Here is a 22,478-nt window from a genome sequence, read left to right on the forward strand (position 1 = left end):
AGACCATATGGGGTGGTGGGGATCTAACTTGTGTCAGCTGAGAGCATGGTAAGCGCCCCACTAGCTGTACTATCCTGCCTGGTGTGATAACACATATGTTGAGGTGTGAAACGGCGCCCCTAAAGTACATTTATACAGTCAGGTACACTAATTTATCTCAATTAAAAGACACACTGAAAACTCATGTTATAGCTATAATAACAGACAAGTTAGAGAAATTTGTTTGAATGACCTATGGTAAATGGTTTAAGGGATCTCTATATTATGGAAGAGCCTATAGTCATTAAAGTAATTATAAGGGCTGGAGCATTAGTACGCTGGGTAGGGCATCTGCCTGGCACGTGGCTGACCCGGGTTTGACCTGCTGCATCCCATATGGACCCGAGGCAATGCCAGGAGTAATTCCTAAGTACAATGCCAGGAGTAACCCCCTGAGCATCACTGGGCGGAACCCAAATGGCAAAAATAAATAAATAAAATAATTATGAGACTCAGGGCTGGAGAGATAGTGCAGTGAGTAGGACACTTAATCACTACCTGCCTGTGGCTGGCCTGGGTCCAATCCCTGGGACCCCACACGGTCCCCCACGCCTACCAAGAGTGACTGAGGGGTGCAAAGCCAGGAGGAAGCCCTAAGCACTGCTGGGGGTTGCCCCAAACCAAAAATGAAATAAAACAACTATGATACTTTTTGAGAAAAATATGTAAGTCCCATTAAGTTAAAGAACATTATTTTATATTTATGAGTTTCAATAATGCATATAGCTAAACATTATTTATATTAATGACAATACAAAATATTGAAATAAAATTGCTAACGTTCGCTAAAATAAGCTTGCTCAAGCTCCTTCAAGAGCCTTCCTGCTAACACGATTAAAATGGCTACCCTACTCAGAGCACCATACAGACCCCACACTAACCCATCACAATTCCCGAGGCAAACTTCAATAACAAAGAAAAACTACTGTTGAAATTTGTATGGAACTATAAAAAAGTCTAGGAAAAACTAAATCCCTAAATTTTAAGTAATTTAAAACATTGGTTACAAAGTAAGAGCAGAGTACTTAATAACAAAAATGCGAGTGAAATTCAATTCTCTGCCAGAAGCAATGGAGAAGCTGTTGCTGGTGTCCAAGGAAAGGAACACTCACGGAGGGGCTGGAGCGATAGCACAGCAGGGAGGGCGTTCGCCTTGCACACGGCCGATCCGGGTTCGATTCCCAGCATCCCACATGGTCTCCTGAGCACTGGCAGGGGTGGTTCCTGAGTGCAGAGCCAGGAGTAACCCCTGTGCATTGCCGGGTGTGACCCAAAAAGCAAAAAAAAAAAAAAAAAAGACTCATGCAGAAGACAGTCTACTTCATGGCGGTATGACGAATATTTGGGGGTAGATTAAGATGTTCTGTGAATGCTTAGGAGGGAACTCAGCATTGGGCAGCAGAAAGAGCTACCACAGTTAGTTAGAATATTTTATTTTATTTTTTTGCTTTTTTCGGTCACACCTGACAGTGTACAGGGGTTACTCCTGGCAGTGCTCAGGGGACCATATGGGATGCTGGGGATCGAACCTGGGCTGGCCGCGTGCAAGGCAAATGTTCTACCCGATGTGCTATCGCTCCAGCCCCAAGTTAGTTAGAATATTTTAAACAGGAAAAAAACTAGACCTAATCAGTGTGACTAAGAAAATTTCTTTGTTGCCTTCTTGTATGTCTCCTGAAAGTTTGGGCTGCCAGAATTTTCATCACAGATGCTTGGGTACAAACTTGAGCTGCTTCTATTTCACTCATTTACTTTTTACACTAACTTTACTTAATTTCACTTTTCAATGAAATTACTCTGTGTAAACCATCTAACCACTGTTCCGGGATGTTGAAAATATGCAAACACGAAACACGGTCCTTGAAGGGAATATTTCTGATTATGTGTTTGTTATTTTTCCAAATCCCATGCAGAAAGGACCATGGGACAAGAAGATGAGAAAACATTCTCACAGAAGAATCAAAGCTCTGTCTCTCAAAACCACCAGTTCTCGATACAGCTACACACCCAGATGACCCCATGCTGCAAAAAGCAACAATCCCCTTCTCTGGTTCTGTTTTGTTTTGTTCCAGCTTCACTAATCCCAGATAACAGGGACATAACTTTCCAAAATTACCCTCAGGCTTAACCTAATTTAGTCTTGCATTTTACCTCATGGGAATATGGTTACAACACAGGCTAATTCCCCGAAATAAACTGTCCTTTCAAAATTCCTGCTACCACATGCATGACCCCACTTCAAAGGTATTCTTAGCATTCACATTTTCCACTGTGTGTTCGTATGTACGAAATCTGAAACTCTTACAGGAGTAAAAGTGAATGGAATCGAGTCATTTTTAACTAGGAGCGAAGAGACGCGGGGCACACAGCCGCTGTTCTGCTTAGCACCAAGAAGGAACGAGATGACGTTTGGAGCAAGGGGGCCAAGGGACGGGCCGTGCGGGGGTGGCACATGGTTTGGAGGCGGAGAGCAACGGCGATGAGGTCGGGGAGCCCTCTGCATGAGAGCATCCTCCAGCCCGGCCCTGGCTCCCGCCCCTGCAGCCCCACCCTCCCTGCGGGGTGGCGGGATGACCGATGCCCTGTTACTCGTGAAGGCGCACACGTTCAAAGAGGACTGCCCGTGGGGCGACCGGGGCTCTGGCCATGTGTCATCCATGGAGCTGCCGGAGGGCAAGTCCCGGCTTGTCAGGGTTTAGAGTGACAGGGAGCACAGACGTGGCTATGGCAGCTCATCTACTGGCCCTGCTCCAGAGACGCATACATAAATCTCGAAGGAGATAAAAAAAAAAGTCCTGGACACCCACTTATGGCTGAGACACCGTGACAGCCAGGATGTGAGGAGGTGTCTCAGCTCGGGGCCTGCCCTAGTGAAGGCCCAGCAGTGGCCGCGTCTACACTCCAAAGTCACCGCCGTGCTTCCGGCCAGACTCCATCATTTCGGGACCCAGTTCATGACGAATTAACCTGCGAAGAATTTAGGTGTCTGGGTCTTTGTGACTGAAATCACCAGGTCTTCTTGAAGTCAGGATGGGCTACTGCCCCCATGTCCCTGTAACTTGCAGACGTCCCGCAGTCACATCCATGAGCCACCTCCAAGTGTACCATGTGGTCTCATCCACTGGCTCTGCTCCAGAGACTCATACATCAATCTCAAAAGAGATCAACCAGCGGCCGAAAGTATTCAGACACCTGCTGACAGCTGGGATGTCTGGGGCACCCCAATGGGGGCGGGGGGGGGGCGGGGCGCAGGTCAGCCCAGCGCCTACCCAAACAGAGCCCCGGCAGCCACTCACTTCCACACTCCAAAATCACTGCCTCGTCTCTGGCTAGATCACCTCGGGACTAAGTTCACCGAGAAATCACCATGCCAAAAACTGTGGGCTACTGGCTCAAGAAGTTAGTGAAACCTCTAGACAAGAGCTGAGGGCTGAAAGTAGGTAAAGGGACACACACGATAACTTTTCAGTACTTGTAATGCAAACCATAATGCCCAAAAGGAAACAGAGAAAGAAAGAAGAAAAGTGCCTGCCAGAGAGGTAGGCTGGGGTTGTGGGGGGGGGGGGGAGTGACAGGAGGAAAACTGGGGACATAGGTGGGTAAAATGTACACTGGTGAAGGGGTGGGTGTTGGAACATTGTATGACAGAAAGGCAATCACAAACAACTTTCTAACTGTTTCTCGTGGTGATTCAATAAAATAAACAGATAGAAAAAAATATCTAGAGCAAGGAGCCTGTCATATCAAATAATTTCTGGAAGAAACTCCAGTGGGCCAAAGAAGGTGTTTTGTAGTATTTTTCCTAATCTCATTCCCAAAATTTGGAGAGGTCATATAGGTCTCCAGGACCCGAATACTGCATTCCAGACCTAATTCTTTTGTTAGATTCTCTACAAGAATCCAGCCCAGGGAATTTAGGAGTCAGTGTGGGCATCTCCCAGGGTAAATCTACCCACAAGGGTGCACAGCAGTCACTGGAGCATTTTCACATTTTCTTAAAAGCAAAATAACAGTATCCAATGCTCACTACCTTAACCACATTGCTCATAAACATATCCTGATGTCCTTATAATTATATTAATTAAATTAAATTAATTAAAAAGTCAATTTCTTAGAAGTAATACTTACATACTATGACTAAAGCCAAAAAAGAGCTTTTAATCCAAGAGAATTTATGAACCTCTGGATATTTTGTTATTGGGCTATATCTAGAAGTGCTCAGGGCTTAGTCGACTCAGCACACGACGTCACTGCTGGCTAGCTCTCGGAACCACATGGGGTTCTGAGGATCGAACCCGGGTTGGCCGCATGCAAGGCAAGTGTGTGTACAATACTTGCTGTACTATTGCTCCAGCCCACCTCTGGATATTTTAAAAAATAAAATTGTATGTGTGTGTTCATATATGTGTGCATTTTTTCCCAAGAGTTGATAGTTTCAGATTCTCAAAAGGATCAGTACTCCAAAATAAGATACTGCCACTGAATACTCTTTTCCCCTGCATTTTTGAAGAAACTGGTTAAAAGTGAGAACGCATCCTCCCAAATGAATATAATGAAGAAATATAGTCAGGCAAAATCAAGACACGATTTCTAAATAGCTCCCCAATCCTCCGTATCAGCTGCCAAATAGCTTCTGGACCCTGTGCAGATGACACAAGGTCGGTGCTGCTGATATCAACAGTGATGAAATAGAGTAATTTGTCCTGGTTCGTTTAGGCTTTTTTGTTGTTGTTCTGGGGCCATATTCAGGGGTGCTCAGGGGCTACTCAGTACTAGTACTCAGAGGTAACACCTAGTGGTGCTTAGGGGACTCACCAACTTGGTACCAAACACAGGCTCCCGCATGCAAAGTATGCACGTCACACCTGTAATCTATCTCCCCTCGCCCTTTGACCTTTTATTTTTCTTCCATTTTCTTTTATCTAAGTCTTAATAAGCTAAACTTTTACCTTTAGCCGACTGAGAATTAAATAATATGCTTTTGAAGGAATCAATCAGCACTTGAATAAAATATGAAAATCAATATGAGAACCCAGAATAAATCTACCTCTCAAAAAAAAAAACCCATTAAATTATGATGACAGCTCAGAGCAATTAAAATGCTGAGGCTAGCTGAGAAGGACCTGCAATTCTATGTACTTATTAACATGATACAAGACCATTTTATTGGAAGAGTTCTCAAAATTTAGCCCTGTACCACCATATTTACACGATGTAAATTTTTTTTTTTTTATGAACTACAGTTACAAAACTTTCATGTTTGAGTTTCAGTCATACAATGATCGAACACCCGTCCCTCCACCAGGGCACATTCTCCACCATCAATGCCCCCAGTATCCCTCCCCTCCCCTGGCCTCTGTGGTAGATAATTTCCCTCTTACTCTCTAACTAGATAAATCCTTACAGTTCAAGACAATCACATTTATTATGCATGTGATAGTATTTAATTTTGTAGCTGGCCTGTTCCTTATCATTTATGACTGGCAAATACAACATCACTTTTGGTCCAATCCCAGGTAAGGATTTCAAAAGAAAAGCCAGTTCTTATAAGCTAAAAAGAAAGCCAGTTCTTATCATGGATCAATCTCAGTGGATTTATCCAGTCTAGTTAAGTCAGTTTAGCAATTGTGAGCATGTAATGTTACTCTTAAACACACACACACACACACACACATTCTCTCTCTCTCTCTCTCTCTCTCTCTCTCTCTCTCTCTCTCTCTCTCTCTCTCTCTCAATGAAACACCAATTTTTTGTTTGTTTTGGGGCCATACCCAACTGTGTGTAAAGTGTGAGGCACAATCATGTATGAATTGCAAACTGTTTTTAGATTCACAATGTGAACAACAATGAAATTTCTGCAAAGGGTCAAAGAAACACTATGTCATATTGCACTCACTTTTTGGGGGTTTGTTTTGGTTTGTTTTGGGGGACACACGCAATGCTCAGGGCTTACTCCTAACTGCTCAGGGATCACTCCTGGCAAGGCCTGGGAACCACCGGTGGTGCCAGGGTTTGAGCCCAGGCAGAAGTGCCTGACCCCCCCGTATCAGCTCTCTGATCCCAACACTGAAAGCGTACGTACAGGAAGTGGACATCTGTGAGAAGGAGACAGAGTAATAGAAGATTTCACAGGAGGCTTAGGGGGGGAAAAGAACTCAGGAGCCAGAGAGGGTACAGGCACTTGCCCATGGCACATGGTCCCGCCAGGGGTAATCCTGAGCAGAGACTCTGTTACCCCTTCACAAAACATTCTGTTACAGAATTTTGAAATAACTATAAATGATATTATATACTACTTGATTGCAGAGTAGAAATCTTTCGCTTTAAATAGCAACAATCACCAGAGCTTTCATTAGCTATTCTTTACCAAATGGCCAGAAAAGAATTGAGAAAAAGCCATTATTTTTAAGAAAAAGCACTTTTCTGCTGACAACTATAAAAGAGCACAGCCAATGTAATGCATCACGTAGAATAAAGCAATAAAAATTCCACTGTTAAATAATATACTCAAGGAGTTGAAATATGCTAGCAATGTTACTATAGTTAACCAGATCATAAACATCAGTTATTACCTGAAGTTCTGAGAGTGAATAGAATTTTTCTATTCAGATGATCCAAATTGAAAAAAAAAAAAATTAGGGCCAAGGAGGCAACTTAAAGATGTGGAGCCTGTTTCTAACTTGCTCGGGGTCCTAAATTTAGTCCCTAGAACCATATGTTCTCCTGACCCCACTATACAGCCCATATATATATATATACTTTTTTGGGGGGGTCACATCCGGCGATGCACAGGGGTTACTCCTGGCTCTGCACTCAGGAATTACTCCTGGAGGTGCTCAGGGGACCCTATGGGATGTTACGCAAATGCCCTACCCGCTGTGCTATCGCTCCAGCCCCAGTCCTTATAATTCCTAAGCACCGTCAGTTGGGAGACCCCAAAACAACAAACATAAAAAAGACTCTTGTTTGGAAGGGAGGACTTCCCAGGCAGTGCTCACGGAGCCCAGGGCCAAAGTCAGCTATGGGACAATTCAACGCTTGGAGCAGCAATGCCAGGCAGCTCTGCAGACGGTGTCCCGGGACTCCAGGCTACAGGAGATGCTGGGCTGTGGCGCCGTGGCTCCAGCCTGGTACCCGGGCATGGGAACATGCTTTGACCATTGAGTTAGCTCTCCAGACCCCCAAAGGAATCTTTAGGAGTCCACATTTTAAACCAGGTATCCTGCCAAGGTGATTTCTCAAGCAACACCCCGCAAGGGTTCTGCATGATTGAGTAGTAACCTCTAGGCCCAACTATCTTGCTGATCTCATGCTCCCCTACCTTCGGCAGCATGTTCCATGTTTTTTCCCTATGAATGAGAAGCGCCTGCTCCTGGGAAGTCGATGAATTCTTAGCAGACCACGGGGAAAAGGTGTGCAGATGGATTTACCCGAAATTTTGTTCTCTGGTCCATAATTTAAACTAAAATGAATAACTGATAGGAATAACAGTTCAAAGACTGTGAATGACCATATGACTTCCATATGGCGAGTTTTCATACCTAAAGGAAGTTGGGTCCATGTAACGCACCCCTGCCCTTGCTCGCCCTCCGCCCCTTTACAGTTCCTTGTCTGTAAACGAGCACGTTAGACTGTGCAAGCCACCATCACTGTATCACTGTCATCCCGTTGTTCATCGATTTGCTTGAGCGGGCGCCAGTAACGTCTCCATTCATCCCTGTCGTGTGCTAGCGTAGCCTGATGGCATATTGGGGGCTCTTTCAGGGTCAGGGCAATGAGGAGCGGCATTTGTTACTGTTTTTGGCATATCCAATATGCCACGGGGAGCTTGCCAGGCTCTGCCGTGCGGGCGGGACACTCTCAGTAGCTTACCGGGCTCTCCGAGAGGGACTGAGGCTTTCGGGGCGGCCTCTAATCGTCTTTACAGGTGTTCCCAGAATACCGAATGTAAGCTTTCGGTCGGCTGGCATGGGTCTCTGAGACAAGGCCAATAAATGCGGAGAGAAAATGGGGAGGTGGTGCCTCTCCTTGCAAAACCTCCACCTCTCCAGTGTCTGAGGGGTCAGGTGTGGAGCACACACCACGGCCCCCCAGGGAGCTGGACGCCACAGTCAAGGAAATAACAGCTTTATTTTGCTATAATCTTTACGGGAGCCTCTAATAACTTTAAAATTGGGGTTATTCCTAACAGCCTGGAGAAAACGAGAACGCTGCTTGGCTGGAGAGATAGTCCAGGGGCTAAGGCACTGGCCTTGCACACAACTGACCCCGGCACCACACATGGTCCCCAAGGGCAGCCAGGAGTGATCCCCGAGCACAGAGCCAGGGGTAAGCCCGGAACAAGCACAGTATGGCACAAAAACAAAACAACAACAGGAACAAGAGAGAAACAGAGCTAAACATGAAATGTAAATTATCCACTTTATACTTATTAGATAGGAGTCATTGAGTTAGAAAAGAAACCACTTATACAATCAGGTACAACTGATTCAGCAAAGGGGAGACTGTCTCGGTGCTTGCTGGCATTACATGCAGCTGACCTGGTTTGATGGCATTGCACTAATGGACTCTGAGCACAGCCAAGGGTCACTCCTGGGCACAGAGCAGCGAATACTCCCACCCCCCACACCCCTATTAAAAAAAGGAAAAAGAAAAATTCATAAAATGTGTAATTTGCTAATTAATTTTCTGTATTAACTTAAAAGATTCATTGACTACATAAATGTTAAAACTTCACAGCATAAAAGAAAATGTAAATAAATGTTTTCTAAAATAATTAAAACTTGGCCTACAGCTCATTGGATAAACTTGTTTTTGCAGATCCCTAAAACTATAATCTACTTTAATTATTACAAATACCGAATTAGTAATGCCTCAATTACACTTTATTGTATGTGCAATATTATCTAAGTCAGACATGGAATGATTAAATCTTAGAGTCTCAATTTAATTTTAAAATACTACTTTAACGTTATTGATGTGCTGTCTTCAAAATCCTTTGTTTTTTCAATTTTCCATATGGGCACTATAACAACACTGAATTTTTACTTAGATTGTTACATCGTTTATATAAACTGCACAGAACTATCAAAATAATCAAGAGATTGTCCAATTTAAGACAGCATCTTCAGAAATCTTTTTTTTAAAAACAAATAACACATCAATTCCTTTAACTGTATCAATAATCTTACTCAATCCTGACAACCTGTCAAATTCATCAACAATGAGTTTCCGTTTCAAAGGTGAAATTTATTTCAAATACTTTTTGCTAGTGCAGCGAGAGTGCTCAGCGGGCTGGACCCCAGGGTTAGGTCCCCAGGGATGCACGGGGGCATCGGCGTCCCTGCACACCGCCAGCAGCGACCCCTGGGCACAACCCACAGGAGTGGCCCCTGAACAATACCAGGTATGCCCCCCCCCCCCATCAAACCAAACCAAGCCAAACCAAAAACCCAGCCCCCCGAATAGAGCCCAGGCTTCTGGCTAATCTGCTAATCCCCACTCTCTTCCGGTATTCCCATTTTAATCTCCTCCCCCTCCCCTCCCCCCCAGCAAAAACAGTGTATCTCAGTTTCCCGTCTGCCGTTCCTCACTGCCCAGAGGGGCATCCTAACGACCCTCTGAGCGACGGCTCGGGCGGCTCACGGAGGACACGGCCGATGCCCTACATACGCCGCGTCCCGAAGTGCGGCCGCTTCTCCCCCAGCCCTATTTTTAGCAGCCCCTGCAAAGCACAGCAGCACAACTGTGCAACAGCTCCGGGGGCCGGGGCGCCGGGCCCCCCGAGGCGCTCGAGAGAAAGCCCTGGGTACACACCGTCTCCGCGAAGCCCTTTGTTCCCCCTGCACACCATGCTGGGGTCCGGGGGGCGCGCGGGCCGCGTCCGGGCCGCTGTCAGGGCCGGCGTGGGAGCGGGGACCCAGCTGGCGGCGGCGGCGGCGGCGCGGGCACAAAGGCAGAGCCCGGCGCGCATAGCAACAGCGCCCGCCGCTGATTGGCCGCCGCCGCTTCCTGCCCCCGGCGCCCGGCTGCGGTCCCCGCGCCCCGCGGGCGGCGAGCGAGGCAGCCGGGCGGGACGGGGGTGATGACAAAGTCCCCGGGCCCGGGCCCACCGTGCACGGGTCTCCCGGTGCCGCTGCGGGGCCAGGAGAGTTCCTCCTCCGGAGAACATTGCTTTCAGCCGATTTCCTCCGGGCCCGAGGACAAAGAGAGGGGGAGAGCCGGGAGAATTCGATTTATTACTCTGCATTTCAAGTAGCTGGTGCTGGACGACCTTCCGAAACACGGAAAGCTACGGCTCTCCATCTGCCCAGACTAGTTTACACGGCACATTAGCGGAGGACAAACCTTACATTCCTAGAAAACCCACGATCACTTGAAATAGGACAGGAACGAAAGTAGCACACCCCTGTCTAATTTAATGTAGTACCTTGAAAGGGCAAGGAAAACTCAAGTTACAGGCTGATTAGAAAAAAACATTCAGAAAAGAAAGATAACCGGCTAATTAGCTCTGCCCAAAATGAAAGATTTAATTAGCTACTGGCTTTAAAACCTTTCTTATTGTATTACATAATGACAAATTCGTTTATTTCCTTTTTCATAAAATTATTTGAAGCTATAGAGACATTTGTGATTTTTGTTTTTAGCTATTAAGGGCTGGATTTAACATCCTGGTCTACACTTTCTTACAAGTCTGAAGAACAAAGCCCCTCCCCAATTTCTGAGAGTTGATTTGGGGGTGTCAACTCAAATAGAAACAGGCACACAAAGAATCAGAAAATGTCCTCATTTAAGAAAGGATGAACACCACACAGATTAGGTTAGTATATTTTTCAAGCTATTAAAAGCAATGGGACCCTTTCTGTATGCTTCCGCTGAAACATGTAAATCCTTGTGCTTCATACAGCTATTTTAAAAAGCAGCTTGTAAGAAGAGGCTGAGGCTACGGTCGAAGCATATTTTTTACTACTCGGATCTTTGTTTATTTACAGTGTCTCGGTGGTAGAGAGGCTGAGGGAAGTGCTGGCGCTATTAAAGTTCACCATGAACCCATGCAGCTATTTTTAAATGTGAAGCCACAAACAACACTGCAGGATCTACTAGATTCCGAAACCTGAAAGTGTCTAGGATTTCGGGAGTCCTACAGTGTGCAAGAAAATACAACCTGCTAACAGTCAAACCTGATTATTGTCTTAAAGAACCAGCCGTATGGCTTCCTCCACAATTAGCCAGAGGAAGAAATAACGACAGAGAAATTTGGAAGCTCATAGAGAAAGAACAGCATAGCAGAAAGAACAAGGACTTTGTAGTCGGACAGACCAAGCAGGCTAAAAAACAAATCTGTCATTTACTAAAAAGTAACACACACACACACACACACACACACACACACACACCCCTCACACAAACTAGTAAACCACTTTGAACTTTAGCTTTTTTTTTTTAAGTCTGTAAAACGAAGATAACTCTCAGGTTTGCTATAAGCCTAACAGGTGCTCCCTGAGAGTCAGACAAATCTAATAAGGACCTTCAGAGAGCTCTGCCAGGGCAGGAGAGATAACAGGGGTGAGGGCAACTGCCTTGTGCCCTCTGACCTGATTTCGAATCCCTGTCTCTGCTTCTGCCCTGCTCAGGGGTGATTCCTGAGCAGAGCCAAGGACAGACAGCCTCAGACCCAAAGCAAAAACAAAACTTCTTCAGCATGAGTCTTTGCAATAAAACCTATTCTCCCAACTAAGGGGTGACCCCTCACAAACTAATGATGGATTTCAGCTTAACATTTCCTTCCTCAGGGCAGCACTCACTAATTCAAGACTAGACTTGAACTCCTGTACTCTTCCCTTACTAATCCGGGCATAGAGTGCTCACAGAATTTGTAGGGAAAAATCGAAAGACTTGAGGACATTCTTCACCACCTCACTCTAAGTACATGAAAGGGAGGTACTAAGTCTAACCACTTATTGCTTACCTAGCACTAGGCCTAATGTGTATATGGTACACTATTTGATTTGATCTTAGAACCACAGGACAACAAGTCTAATTATGTGTACTGTTCAAAAAACAAAATCAGATTCCAGGTCGGAGAGACCACAATGGGAAGGCAGCTGCCTAGCATGCAGCTGACCCGGGTTTGATCTCCAGCACCTGTATGATCCCCTGATCACTGTCAGGAGTGATCCCTGAGTGCACAGCCAGGAGAAGGCCCCAAATTTCACTGGGCTGTGACCCCTCCCTGCCCATTTTTTTTTCTTTTTGGGTCACACCCAGTGATGCACAGGGGTTACTCCTGGCTTTGCACTCAGGAATCACTCCTAGCGGTGCTCAGGGGACCCTATGGGATGCTGGGAATCATAACTGGGTCGGCCGCATGCAAGGCAAACGCCCTACCCGCTGTGCTATTGCTCCAGCCCCTAGCCCCCCAAATTTAAAAAAAAAATCAGACCTGAAAAACTTATTCAAGTTGTATGACTAAAAGAACAACTTTTAAGATTGCTGAATGAATATATTCTTAATTCAAAATTATCAGCTGTGTCCTTTTCTTTTCTTTTCTTTTTTTGCTTTTTGGGTCACACCCAGCGATGCTCAGGGGCTCAGGGGTTACTCCTGGCTTTGCACTCAGGAATTACTCCTGGCAGTGCTTGGGGGACCATATGGGATGCCGGGGATCGAACCCAGGTCGGCCGCGTGCAAGGCAAACGCCCTACCCGCTGTGCTATCGCTCCAGCCCCCAAGCTGTGTCCTTTTCTTCCAAAAAAGAATATAGGGGCTGGAGCCATAGCACAGCGGGTAGGGCATTTGCCTTGCACGCGGCTGACCCGGGTTCGATTCCCAGCATCCCATATGGTCCCCTGAGCACCGCCAGGTATAATTCCTGAGTGCAAAGCCAGGAGTAACCCCTGTGCATCGCCAGGTGTGACCCAAAAAGAAAAAAGAAAAGAATATATAATCCTTATGTATTTTTAGAAGAATTCTTCTCAGTTTCTTCTCAGTTACAATCCTTGAGTCCTTGAGCTCCTTCAGGGAAGGCTTTGTCCTACACTTGGCGGTGCTTGGTGCACTGCTGGTACAGCTGGGACCAAGGAGTACTGAGGACTGAATCGGGGCGGGCGGCAGGCAAGGCGAGTAGCTTAGGCCTTGGGCTCTCTCTCTGGCCCCTCATCCTCTGACTCTCTAATGTCATATTAAGAACATATAAAGTTATCAAGTAAGATCACATGCAAATAGATCTTACATAAAGTGTCTAAATAATAAAAAAGAACCTGCATACATACCAGGTTTAGAAACCATAAGTGAGTAAAAGGTGCTCCAACAGCCATTTCGCTTAACAAAAATAAAGTTCAAGTGAATGATAAATTGAGTGAAATGCTTCCTCTGTGCTGCCAGTTTTCCAGTAATTTCAAAACGACACTTTACGTAATTTAGAACATCTGTGCTTTCCCCTAATTTCTCCAGCTTCATGCAAAGCTATTTGTTTTGTTTGCATCTGGGCCACACCCGCTGATGCCCACGGCTTACTCCTGGCTGTGTTCAGGGAACACTCCTGCCTCTAAATCAGCTTTGTGATCTTTAGCACTTCTCTGAAATTGCTAAGTCAGGAATTACTCTTTTTCCTGTAAAGCAGTAACATGCTACACAACTCAGATATCACCGTCCCTAGTAGTTTTCTAAGCAGAAGCATTTTTTAAATCGAATCACCATGAGACACAGTTACAAACTTTTATGATTTTCAGTCATACAATGATTGAGCTCCCATCCTTCCACCAGTGCACATTTTCTACAGCCAATGCTCCCAGAATCCCTCCCGCCACCTACCACCTCATCCCACCATCTGCCTCTGTGGCAGGCACCATCCTTCTTACTCTCTCTCAACTTTTGGGCATTATGATTTGCGATATAGATACTAAGAGGTCATCATGTGTGGTCCTTAGTCTACTCTCAGCACACATCTCCCATCCCGAGCGATCCCTCCAACCACCATTGACTTAGTGGTCCCTTCTCCACCCCAACTGCCTTTTCCACTAGCACATGAGGCAGGCTTCCAAACTGTGGAGTCATCCTTTTTTTTTTTTTTTAATCTCATAGCACAGTGGTAGGGCGTTCACCTTTCATGCGGCAGACCCAAGTTCGATTCCTCCGCCCCTCTCGGAGAGCCCGGCAAGCTACCGAGAGTATCGAGCCCGCACGGCAGAGCCTGGCAAGCTCCCCGTTCGTATTGGATATGCCAAAAACAGTAACAATAAGTCTCTCAATGAGAGACGTTACTGGTGCCCGCTCGAACAAATCGAACTGTACTTAGGTGTTAGTCTCAATTGTGTTATTCTATATACAACAAATGAGTGCAGTCCTTCTATGTCTGTCCCTCTCTTTCTGTCACATTTCACTTAGCATGATACTCTCTATGTCCTTCCACTTCTACACAAATTTCATGACTTCATCTTAGCAGAAGCATTTTTGCACAAAATCACACTCTCATTTACTAGATTCTTTGGAATTGCAAGACATATTGAAGAGCAGATATTCTAGGAGCTCATACTCTTTTTGCTTAAGAAGCCATACTAAAAATTAATCTATGTCATTTCTTTATGTTCAAAACAGAAAATATTTATTCTATGGGTAAACCACTTAGCCTGGTACTTGCTCTCAAGCAACTTAAATCTCTTCCTTTGCAAATATCAGATCCACAGGATGCTAATAAAGGGCACACACATGCAACAAGGCTCTCACACACACATCCAACAAATAAATGGCATACATCAATAATAGTAACCAGTATTGGTTACATTGGGATAAAATTTAAATCTTGATAACCAAATATTTTTTATTACATTGATATTTTTAAGTTTGTTAAATAAAGTAATATTTAACAACACATTTAATAACTCAATTATTCATTTGCAGGAAAAAGAATAAATAAAATTTAATACTTAACAATTTTGGAAAATAGGGAAATTTATGGTTTTCTCAGTAGTCATAATTTTATTCCAAAAATGTTATGTTAGTACTGGATAAATTGAGTAAGTTATATTAATTTTCACTCACACAGAGATTCCCAGTAGTCATAATAGCTGATTTGTATTTATTATGGCATGGTACAAAGACTGAGTTTTAAAAGCTAAAGCATATCTTAAAGTTAAGATATTAAAATGTCTCTCAGAAACTTAATTGCAGTTCTCATCAACCAAGAGATTTTGGGTTATGATGACCTAGATTAGTTCTAGGAGCAGAGCCATGTTTACAAAATCCAAGATCTTGGAGAGAAGAAAATGTTCTGTTTTTTCTTTTTGGCATCATTCATACTACATTGTTTAAAATGAGATGGAACGAGGTTTATTTATAATCTAAGCTACTGAACACTTTGTCTAATAATATCTTGTACACACACTAGTCATATTTAATAACTATCATGATTAGGAGTAAGAATTAACTTTTATTATTATTTATAAATATTATTTCATAACATAAAATGTGTGCCAAGCTACATGTGGGTTCTCTTTACCCATAACTATGCTTCTTTAAAGAAACGCTCTTCGATACATAATACTGGGAGTAGATGCCACCAGCACGTCAGCCTGTACCTGCGGGGCGAGTGTATCAGCAGCCTGATGGTGCCTTCAGGCTTCCAGATACCCCCAAATTGCTGCTGTGCCTATAGACAGGCCCCAACAACATGGGACCAAGTTTACCAAGAAATTAAACAGCCAAAAGTTAGGTATGTGGGAGCCACACCCACAAACCACTTCCGGCTCTGCTATACAAGCTCATTGATTGGCCTTATTTCAGAGATCCATAGATAAATCTCAAAAGAGAGCAAACCCCACAGTTAATCTCGGACCCACACATGGCTGAACAGACTGTGGGGGAGTGTGTTGGCCTGGTGGCCCGCCCAAGCAGAGCCCCCAGCAGCCAGCCACTTGCTTCCACAATCCAAAATCACTGCCATATCCCCAACGTGACTCCACTGTCTCAGGATGAACCTTACCAAGATATAATCTGCTGAAAATTCGGGTGAGTTTTGTGACTGAAATCCCCAGGCTTTCTCAGAGTTGGGGTGGGCTACCTCCCCCCACTTCCCAATACACATGGAAGCACTGGCAGTCACCCCCATGAACCAACTCCAGCACCACCCTGTAAGCTCTACTGCCGCCCTTGCTTCAGAGATCCCTAAATAAATCTTGAAAGAGATCAAAAGCCAACAGAAAAGCTTGGACCCACACATGGCTGAACAGACCGGGGTAAACTGGAAGGAGGCGGGTTGGCCTGCGCCCACCCAAGCAGAGCCCCTGGCAGCCACTTGCTTCTACAATCCAAAATCACCACCATACCCCCAGCCTAACACCACCGTCTCGGGATGGTCCTCACCAAGATATAATCTGCTGAAAATTTTGTAATGTGGATCTTAGTGCACCAATGGCCCTGGCCCAGAGACACAGCAGTGAGTCCCAGAAGACTCCACAGCACTGGAGATCTCTCCGGGCTCCATACCGGGCCGAATTCACCGGGGCACCCTAGATGGAGCAGGTGCAGTCTCCCTGCCCACTCCAGATGGAATCCTGGCGACTAAGAGCTTCCACAAGCAAGCCCTCCCTCCCCCCACCTGTAGGTGGGTTCCAGGACTGAATCTCCAAGCCACACAGCGTTAGAGGACCCGGCTGTCCTTCCCCAGGTTCCTGCCTGCCCAGCAGACTGGCTGTCACATCCACAATCTGCCTCCAGGGGCCGTCTTAGGGCACCAACAGCCCTGGCCCAGAGATGCCCAATTGAATCCCAAAATGGATTAGTACCACACAGAGATGTCTCTGGAACCCAACCAGTTACAATCTAGATATTTACACTTACAGTTGTGGCCATGTGAGCTCTCGTGATACTCAAAATGAGCAATGGAAAATAAATCATCTAGCGTCTGCCCCTGGCAGGTAGGCTTGAATGGTGGTGGGAAATTTTGAGCAAAACATAATGCCCAAAATTAGAGAGAGAGAGAGAGAGAGAGAGAGAGAGAGTATTGGGGAAATTGTCTGCCATAGAGGCAGGGTAAGGACTGGGAGGTGGGGAGGGATACGGGGGTGGGGGCATACTGGGGACATTGGTGGTGGAGAATGTGCACTGGTGGAGGGATGGGTGTTCCATCATTGCATGGCTGAATCTCAAGGACTCTCAAACTGAAAGCTTTGTAACTCTATCTCACGGTGATACAATTAATAAAAAAGTAATGTGGGGTTCATACCCAATTCAATCAGCTTTATCAATGGCTGAACAAAAGTAGGATGCCCACATTATTATAAAAAACACACAAGAGAACTCACGAAATTCAAAAACAAAAAAAGCAAATAACCCCATTGAAACATGGACAGAAAAGCTGAACTTTACCAAAAAAGACATATATAGCCAGCAGGAACTCCCCCCTACCCCCCCAAATGTCCATTAGTTCAGAAATGCAAATCAAAACAACAATGACATATCACTTCACACCTAGGAGAATGGCCTGTATCCAAAATGCCAGAAACAAGCTTTGGTGTGCGTGTTGGAAAGAAAAGGAACTCTCATTCACAGTTGAGAATGTTAACTGATATATTCTTCATAAAGAACAAATGGAGATTTCTCAAAATATTAAAAACAGAAAAAATAATGTAGCGGTTTCATTCCTAGGCATCTACCCAAGAACATAAAAACACTCTTTTAAAATTTTTTTCCAGAAGATGCATGTTCACTGCAGCCCTGTTTACAAGAGTCAAGACTGCAAACCATCCAAGTATCCCAAAACAGATGAGTGAAAAGAAGTCGTGGTATAGACACACAATGGAAATGCCATTCAGCTCTTAGAAAAGAAGAAATGTAGGGGCCGGAAAGGCAGTACAAGGGTTAGAGTGCTTGACTAGCACACAACTGACCCTAGTTCAAATCTTGGACATGAGGGGCTGGAGCGATAGCACAGCGGGTAGGGCGTTTGCCTTGCACGCGGCCGACCCGGGTTCGATCCCCGGCATCCCATATGGTCCCCCAAGCACTGCCAGGAGTGATTCCTGAGTGCAAAGCCAGGAGTAACCCCTGAGCATTGCTGGGTGTGACCCAAAAAGCAAAATAAATAAATAAATAAATAAATAAAACAAATCTTGGACATGAAGTCCCTGGTCACCAATTCCTACCCCCAACTCCCATGGAGTTAAACCTTTTTACCAACCACCGTGCATGCGTGCGCACGCGCACACACACACACACACACACACACAATAAAGAAGAAAAGTGGAAATGCCGCCTTTGTCTATAACAGACAGAACTGTGACGAGAGTCAAGTCAGGTGAAACACACGCATTACAGGCTGCAACCCTGACGACTCATGGCCCTCCCCTCCCCAAAGCGTGCTGTCGGGGACCCCTGAGCACTGCCAGGTGTGTGGCCCCAACCCTCCCCAGAAGCTTCCCTGACAGCTGAAAGAGTACAGGGGTGTGCGAGCCTGTCTCGTACAGCTGACCTGGCTCAATCCCCAGGGCCACAGAGTCCCGAAGGCACGGCCAGGAATGAACCCAGACTACAGCTGGGCACAGCTGGGAACAACCCCTCCCCCACCGCCATGCAAAAATTTCACCAAAAATACTTGGGAGGCATGCAGGGCTCTCAGGCAGGTGTGAGGGGTCACTCCAGGTCACATGGCTCCACGTGAAAGCCCAGCAACATGTGTGTCTACAGCCACGGTGCTGACGACTGTGTGGTGCTAAGGACAGAACTCAGGGTCACGCCCTGAAAGCAGTCACACCTGACCCCTAAGCTGTCCCCCCCGGCAGCTAAAAGTATTTTCACAGAGTTAAGGCACGTGACATTTATTTGTCCTTTTACGATTTCTGGGACCATTTTTTACGATTTATACACTATTTTTGAATAAAGTGAATCATAGGGATCATGCATCTAGTCTAGTTGAGTCATCTAACATAGGCCCAGTTCTGAGTCCTGTGTCCTTCACTTTTCTTCTCTGACAATCTATCTCAGGAAGACCTCATTGCTTCTACGAGATAAACCCGTAGTTATTCCACATTCTGCATTCAAGCCTTGGAGAGTATAGGCCGAAGTCTGCTGACACGAAATAGTCATATAGAATTCAGTAAATCTCACATAATTTTTACCAAAAAAAAATTAAGCTTTAATAATTTTAAATGATGCTAAACTAAGACTATTTCATATTAGCCATTTCCCCAAATCTGACTGAATTCTTTTTTCATCACCATCACTATCATCTCATTGTTCATTGACCGCTCGAGCCGGTATCAGTAACGTCTTCATTCGTCCCTGTTGCGTGCCAGTGCAGCCCGACGGCATCTGCTTGCTCCAGGAACATGAAGAGCACGCTATTGTTGTTACTGTTACTGTTTTGGCACATCAAATACGTCACGGGTAGCTTGCCAGGCTCCGCCATGCAGGTGGGATAATCTCGGTAGCTTGCCAGGCTCCCTGAGAGGGATGAAGGCTTTGAGGCGGCCTCTAATCGTCTTTACGGGTGTTCCCAGTCTACCGAATGTACGTTTTTGGTCAGCGGGCATGTTGTAATGACCCGCACGCTGACAAACACGCACTGCCTGCATCTCTGGGCAGCGCCTGGGACATCTGCGGCCTCAGGTTGATCTCCTTGAGATTGATGGAGTGCGCCTGGAGGTTGTTGAGCAGCTTTATTTTTATAATTTTTAAAATTTAAAGAACTGTGATTGGGTCTGGAGTGATAGTACAGGGGGTAGGGCGTTTGCCTTGCACGCGGCTGACCTGGGTTCGGTTCCCAGCATCCCATATGGTCCCCTAAGCACCGCCAGGAGTAATTCCTGAGTGCAGAGCCAGGAGTAACCCCTGAGCATCGCTGGGTATGACCCAAAGAGAGGAAGGAAGGAAGGAAGGAAGGAAGGAAGGAAGGAAGGAAGGAAGGAAGGAAGGAAGGAAGGAAGGAAGGAAGGAAGGAAGGAAGGAAGGAAAGAAAGAAGAAAGGGAGAAAGGAAGGACTGTGATTTACAAAGTAGCTGATAGTTGAATTTTAAGCATATAATACTTCAACATTAATCCCATCACCAGCGTCAGCTTCTCTCCACCGTGTTCCACACCACCTTTTCCCTTCCAACCCCTGCCCACCCCTGTCAACTCGACAGGCACATTACCAGGTTTCAGTGGCTGCAGTCTTGATCTCATGTTTTCCATGCTATTGAGTCTGCTGTTGAATTTTGGATATAGGGCTACACCACTCACGATGTGACTAAATTCTTGGCTACTAGAACACTTCAAACTCTAAAGTATCTAAAACTGAATTATACTGCTCTGAATAAGATTGACTATTGAAACCAATGATATTCTTCTTATTCCCCACTTAACAAATTATGGAGAGAATAAAAATACTCAGTGGTTTATGTGTTAGTGCCAGGCAACAACTTAACTCGTATCGTAATTTTTATTTGCTTTTTGAGTCACACCCGGAGATGCACAGAGGTTACTCCTGGTTTTACACTCAGGAATTACTCCAGGTGGTGCTTGGGGGACCATATCTTGAACCCAGGTAGGCCGCGTGCAAGGCAAACACTCTACCTGCTATACTATCGCTCCAGCCCAACTCATATCATAATTTAAAAAAAACCATTCATTAAATATTGTTTCAGTTTTAACCAACGAAAAGAACTGAAGCTCAGGTTTGATCAAGTTTATACAGAGCAGGAACAAAACCATAACTTAAATTCAGTAAGGGGGGGAGAGGGTGTTTCTAGGTCTTTTAAACGCTAAAACAATCTCTGAGATTAAATGTACTGAGAAATCAATTTGATTCACATGAATGTGGTTGGGCTATACCTTTTAGAGTGAAACAGGAGATCAGAAAGGATCCGGTGGGTGCTACTGCATGAGCAAGACTATTGTTTGGGGAGAGGGTGTGCAATTATAATACAGCAATGTCAACTCTAATTGGGAAAGGCAAAACACTTTAAGCTATTGCTCAATGTGACACTGTTTCCCAATGACCACTATCCTATAGACCGCCCAGGAATAGGTATTTGGTCTAACCATCTCATATTCAACCAATACTTCAGAGGGACATAGTCAAGATTGGCAATATATTTTATTTAACTAAACAGTCTGAGAAAGTAGTTTCCAGAGATTCTCTGCCAAAATTCACACACCTAAAAGACTGCCACGGCTCGGTTCTATAATCCTTTCTTTATTAGACGTGACTCAGTATTTCTAGAGAAACGTATTTAGAGATCCCAAAGGATTCAGAATGCACATATTCTAGTTTTATTCATTCTGTGCACACTAAACACAGCATTTTATGCAGCTCTCTTTTTAATCAATATGAACACTATATACAGTCAGGATCAAATCCCTCTATTTTCAATACTATTTCAGTACACACAATTATTTAATCTAATAATCCATGGAAAGTGGGCTGAACAGCAGGTAGAGCGTTTGCCTTGCACGAGGCTGACTCGGGTTCGATTCCTCTGTCCCTCTTGGAGAGCCCGGCAAGCTACAGAGAGTATCCTGCCCGCATGGCAGAGCTTGGCAAGCTACCTGTGGCGTATTCGATATGCCAAAGACAGTAACAACGAGTCTCACAATGGAGACATGACTGGTACCTGCTCGAGCAAATTGATGAACAATGGGGTGACAGTGCTACTAAAAATGATGTTATCTTAAAAATATACTGCAACCACCAACTTAATATTTATCATAGAAGGCACTGTTCATTCATAAGAATGCACTTTACTTTGAATAAAAAGAACATTTTGTCAAAATGTGCACATTTCAGTAGAAATATTTTAGAAATCAAGTATTTCTGATACAAAGTCCAAGTATTTTGGTCTAGTTTAAACCAAACATTCCACACTGGCACTTCCTTGATTTAATATGAGTCCACATAAATTAAAAAATGTTAGCTATAATATTCAATGAAACATGGGTAGGGACAAATTTTCTTCCTCAAGCTATATTTAACCTGATGGCAGAATAAAATACAAGCCAATGGAAGACAGTGCCTGAGTAAAGAAGAAGGAAAACAAATTAATAAAGAAGGTGACCTTAAGATAATTGTCCAAACAGGAACAAATTCAGAGTAAAAGGAGACAATTGTGAAATAGAGTTAGACAGAGACAAAAGACATAAACCAGGACCATTCATGGTAGCATTTAATCTATTCTATGGCATAGCGGGTAGGGCGTTTGCTTTGCACGCAGCCAACCCAGGTTCTATTCCTCCGCCCCTCTCGGAGAGCCCGGCAAAGTACTGAGAGTATCCCGCCTGCACGGCAGAGCCTGGCAAGCTCCTGGTAGCATATTCAGTATGCCAAGAACAGTAACAGCAAGTCTCACAATGGAGATGTTACTGGTACCTGCTTGAGCAAATCGATGAGCAATGGGATGACAGTGCTATTTCCCCAAGAATGTGACTGTCATGTCACTTTAAAAATACAAGACAGGGGCTGAAGCAAT

General features: G+C 44.9%; 1 protein-coding gene across 4 annotated transcripts in view; it reads right to left on the minus strand.

The window, feature by feature from the left end:
* The window catches only part of ATOSA (atos homolog A), a 69,847-nt gene that overhangs the window by 32,739 nt on the left and 14,630 nt on the right, over positions 1 to 22,478 (minus strand). For 2 of the 4 annotated variants that reach the window (XR_008628459.1, XM_055125416.1), the window contains exon 1: positions 9,856 to 10,000. The exons of the other annotated variants lie outside the window; for them this stretch is intronic. Coding sequence is in view for 1 of the 2 variants with exons in the window: in XM_055125416.1 (XP_054981391.1) it covers positions 9,856 to 9,892 (37 nt within the window). In the remaining variant the exon portion in view is untranslated. Of the gene's footprint in view, positions 1 to 9,855; positions 10,001 to 22,478 lie in introns of those variants that run through there. 4 annotated transcript variants of the gene reach the window in all.

This window comes from Sorex araneus, chromosome 2 (genome assembly GCF_027595985.1).
Source record: "Sorex araneus isolate mSorAra2 chromosome 2, mSorAra2.pri, whole genome shotgun sequence".
In the NCBI taxonomy this organism is placed as follows: domain Eukaryota; kingdom Metazoa; phylum Chordata; class Mammalia; order Eulipotyphla; family Soricidae; genus Sorex; species Sorex araneus.